Source organism: Triticum urartu, chromosome 6, assembly GCF_003073215.2.
Source record: "Triticum urartu cultivar G1812 chromosome 6, Tu2.1, whole genome shotgun sequence".
Taxonomy (NCBI): domain Eukaryota; kingdom Viridiplantae; phylum Streptophyta; class Magnoliopsida; order Poales; family Poaceae; genus Triticum; species Triticum urartu.
Window position 1 is genome coordinate 264,881,854 of NC_053027.1, and position 4,341 is coordinate 264,886,194.

The window sequence follows — 4,341 nt, forward strand, 5'->3', positions numbered from 1 at the left end:
CGCTGAATCTGCTGTATCCATGCTTTCGAGATTGGAACCGATGCTGCTTGGTTGGTGTTGATGGTATGCCCCTCGTCGCAAGGATACCTGACAGATCATTAATACTGGTACATAGGGAAGATAGATTCAATTGAGTAGTTGCTGATGTTTGAGATTTTGCATCTTTTTCCAAACAATATTCTTAAACATTATTGTAAGCAATAATAATAGTTTAACGTGCTAAGAATCATTTCTAACCATGTGTGGGAGTGGCACATGTGTGATGGATATTTCTAATCTTCTGATATCAGTAGTCAACTCACAGGAATAAGGGATTCTACAATGTACAGGTTTAAATGCCAGTCACTGTGCAGCATCTGTCCATGTACCTTTCAGCACATCACATGCTTTCTTAGTTTTATGCTCTTTCACGTATTTTGCTAAGTTCCTGTTACAGTATGATCTCCTTCGGCTTCTGGAGTAAATACTTCCTGTGCTGGTAAATTTAACCGAGTCTACTTCATAATGACCTCTTTGTTAGGTTCATGGGCCTGGAGCAGACATTGATATCTTATGTGTTGGACCTTCATATGTGAACCGAGAGGTGAAGTCTAGTCACCTTTCTTTTGCATAAAACCTACTGTTTATAGATTACATATGTCTTATAATAATCAATGTTAATATTTCTGCAGGAGGATTTCTTTGTCACACTACATGGCATATTAACACAACTGGAAGAAGTGACTGAACTACAACCTGTACCTGATGCTCATGTACCTCTTATGAAATTTAAGTTCCACGGGATGGCAATTGACCTTCTCTATGCCAGTGTATCTCTTGCAGTAATACCACCAGTAAGTTGCATTTTATGTAATATTTGTGCATGTTCTCAAATATTTTTGTTACACTTGAGTAGTATTATCGTTATGCATTCCGAGTATGCAATCCACCTGAGGTATTGCTTTTGACTGCTCAAGCAATTCTGTAAGGTCCCTTCCCCGCTTTAGTTGTCCCTAACGAATGCATGCCGCAAATGTTTATGGGGAATTATGATAAGACCTGTTATTTGGAATTGTTATACCAACTGAACTGTTGATGGAGATTTATAATGTCTGCTTCAACTTAAATGGTGGTCATTTGGTTACAATATTGAGGTGATGAGAAAGGCAAACCATCCAGTTCAATGCAAGTTGTGCAGCACTACATTTTATTTGCATTGAATTCTTTTGCAGTTACATGCCAATAAGTCTATGATGCAAGCCCCCCCCCCCCCCCCCCCCCCCCCCCTCTGTAATATGGTTGCAGGATTTCAACATCTCTGAAGGGTCTGTGCTTTGTGGCGTTGATGAATCAACTGTTCGAAGTCTTAATGGGTGCAGGGTGGCAGACCAGATTCTTCGACTTGTTCCAAATGTTGAGGTTATTTAATTCAGGAATTGCCATTTGTTTATGCTTGTTCCACTTTCTCATTATAATAATCATATGCTTTGTAGAACTTCCGGACAACACTCAGGTGTTTGAAGTACTGGGCAGAGAGAAGGGGCGTTTATTCCAATGTAAGCATGGTTTATCATCTGTGATCCATTTAAATTTGTGAGTGAACCGTGTAAATTTGTGAGTGAATCGTGCTGGCATCTAAAAGTTTTCTTGGTTAGGTTACTGGTTTCCTTGGGGGTGTCAACTGGGCCATATTGGTTGCTCTTATCTGCCAACTCTATCCTAATGCTGTACCAAGTATGCTGGTCTCAAGATTCTTCAGAGTTTTTACGCAGTGGCAGTGGCCGAATCCAGTGATGCTTTGTGCCATTGAGAATGATGACCTTGGTTTTTCTGTATGGGATCCACGTAAAAATCCTCGTGATAGATCTCATGTTATGCCTATCATAACTCCAGGCTATCCATGCATGAACTCTAGCTATAATGTATCTTCTAGCACATTGAGGGTTATCAAGGAGCAATTTAAGCTCGGTAATAAGATTTGTCAGGTATTACACTATTTTTACCTTTATATGTTAGAGCTAGTGTTCAGGACAATTCGTCATTGCTGAATCTTTGATGCAGGAAATTGACCTTAATAAGGCTAGTTGGACTGCCTTGTTTGAGCCTTTTAATTTTTTCGAGGCATATACAAAGTATCTAGTGGTTGACATTGTTGCGGACAATGATGATGATCTTCGGCTTTGGAAGGGATGGGTCGAGTCTCGACTGAGGCAGCTGACCTTGAAGGTTTCCCTCATTTTATTACTTTATCACTCACCAGCCTTAATTTTAACCCTCAATTTTTTGTTTTTAACTATAGTTGCTCTTTTGTGATCATATATTTATTAGAAACATATAGCAGGTCTTTTTTATACCAAGATACCGCAGAATACTTTCTTCCCCTGTGATAATATATTTTTAATCAAATGCAGATAGAGCGGGATACTAATGGAATGCTGCAATGCCATCCTTACCCATGTGACTATTCAAATCCTACAGTACAGTGTGCTCATTGCTCCTTCTACATGGGCTTATCAAGGAAAGAAGGGATGAAAATACATGGTCAAAACTTTGATATTCGTGGAACGGTAGATGAGTTTATGCATGAAATCGGAATGTACACATTGTGGAAGTCTGGAATGGACCTAGCGGTCACTCATATTCGTAAGAAGCAGATCCCTCATTATGTGGGTTACAAGAAACCTTGTCCAGCAATGCATGCAAACCAGCGAGAGCAGTCTGATAGACATGACACTGAAGATGACACACTGACAGCATCTATGTTGGGCCAACTAAAGAGAAAGCGTGATTTTGATGGAGCTGGTCACAGTGAATCATGTAAATCTGTTAAAAGGTCTTCAGTAAGCCTAGGCTACGAGGAAAGTCCACCTGAATATGGAAGCATTGTAAGTAAAGGTGTATCCGAAAACACAGTCAACTTGGTTTCCAGTGCCCTCTGTAATGGAGTTCAGAATGGACTGTCGCATGGCGATGTAAATTTGGAATCAGCAAATTGCTCCAGTTCACCACATGGATCTGAGGAGTCTGCAGCATCAGGCACAAGCTGTGCAGCTGTGGAAACAGTTCACATGGTTGATGAAACTGTTGGTCCTGAAAGCTCAATGGCATGTGTTATCAATGGTACGGTTCAGACTATGGCAGTGCAGACACCTTTAAAATGTGTGGCTGAGAAAGATGAACCCAAGTTTGAGGGAATTGGTAGCTTGGCAAACAGCAATTCTGCCAAGTTTATGGAACAGACAGAAATGCTCACCGGAAACGTCCTTGGTGAGAATATGCACTTGTGTGAATGAGCTGATTTGAAGTGACCTTCCACTAAACAGGTTTAGCTTCCTGTGCATTCCCTGTTCAAATTATCATTCTATTTTCGTTATGATACAAAATTTGCTCATGTTTTACTGTTTATGTTTTGTTTAATTATTTTTGTCTGCAAAGCTGAGTGGTTTGATTGAAGTGATATTTTAAAGATTATGCAGGTGCCAAATTGGTTGTATCCAGAAGCCAGAAAGCTTCAATTAGGCATGTCTTGTAATCATAATCCTGTTGCATTTAGCATCCAAAGTACTGTATTTTTGTCCTAAAAAAATGCTGTATTTTGTTTACCATGTGCTGTTTGGTGTTTTTCCAAATGACAGGTCTGCCCTAAACTGCGTGAGTGGAGGATAGTCAAAAGGAAAAAAGACTGCTGACTTGTTGAATGGAACAGGGGTTTCATGCCTGTGGTCGGTAAGTTTGTTTGCTCCGAGTTCTGACATGGATTTTCTCAGAAGGGGGTCTTGAAAGAAGAGGTGCTTGTGGTGCCGGAATGTTCAGTCAGCTATATGGAGCAAATGTGCAGCAGTTTGTCCCAGATGCTTCTCTGACAAAGACAAGCTGTTACCCAAAACTGCGAACCATGTACCATCCAGGTTACTTGATCTTATTACTAGTATAATACACAGCTTGTAAGTGTTATACAGAGATGCTCTACCTTACACATTAATTACATAGGTTCAGGTCAGAGTTAGGTAGCTTACCATCAATTTTGTCATAGAGAAGACTGCACACCCTTTACCTATGATAATTTTCAAATGCTGGAAGCTTTGTCTACTCATATGATTGCATTATCATGTTCCTTTTCCCAATCATTGATGACCACATCCAGAACCCTGGATTCGCTCTTGAGCCGTGGACCATATGCTATTATGCTGCCAACTGTTCAGCCCTCTGATTTGATGACTGACAGCCAGATGAGCCAACTCAACCAGCCCCCGGCCCTGTCTCGCGTCTTCCTTTCTCCCTCCAGCGCCGCTCGCTCACCCCTCGCATGCCCTCGTGGTCATTGCGCTCAGCCCCACTACCGGCGAGCTCGAAAGCGTGTGC

The 4,341-nt window shown here is 41.1% G+C and overlaps 1 protein-coding gene across 2 annotated transcripts; it reads left to right on the forward strand.

The window, feature by feature from the left end:
• Positions 1–520: 520 nt before the first annotated feature.
• Positions 521–4,072, forward strand: LOC125513177 (nuclear poly(A) polymerase 4-like; the record flags this gene model as incomplete). Of its 2 annotated transcripts, none has more annotated exon segments than XM_048678206.1 (9): positions 521–583; positions 672–833; positions 1,285–1,398; positions 1,473–1,535; positions 1,635–1,964; positions 2,041–2,205; positions 2,391–3,302; positions 3,447–3,498; positions 3,615–4,072. In XM_048678206.1, coding segments are annotated over 7 exon segments (1,779 nt in total), but the record flags the coding sequence as incomplete, so codon positions are not given.
• Positions 4,073–4,341: the final 269 nt, after the last annotated feature.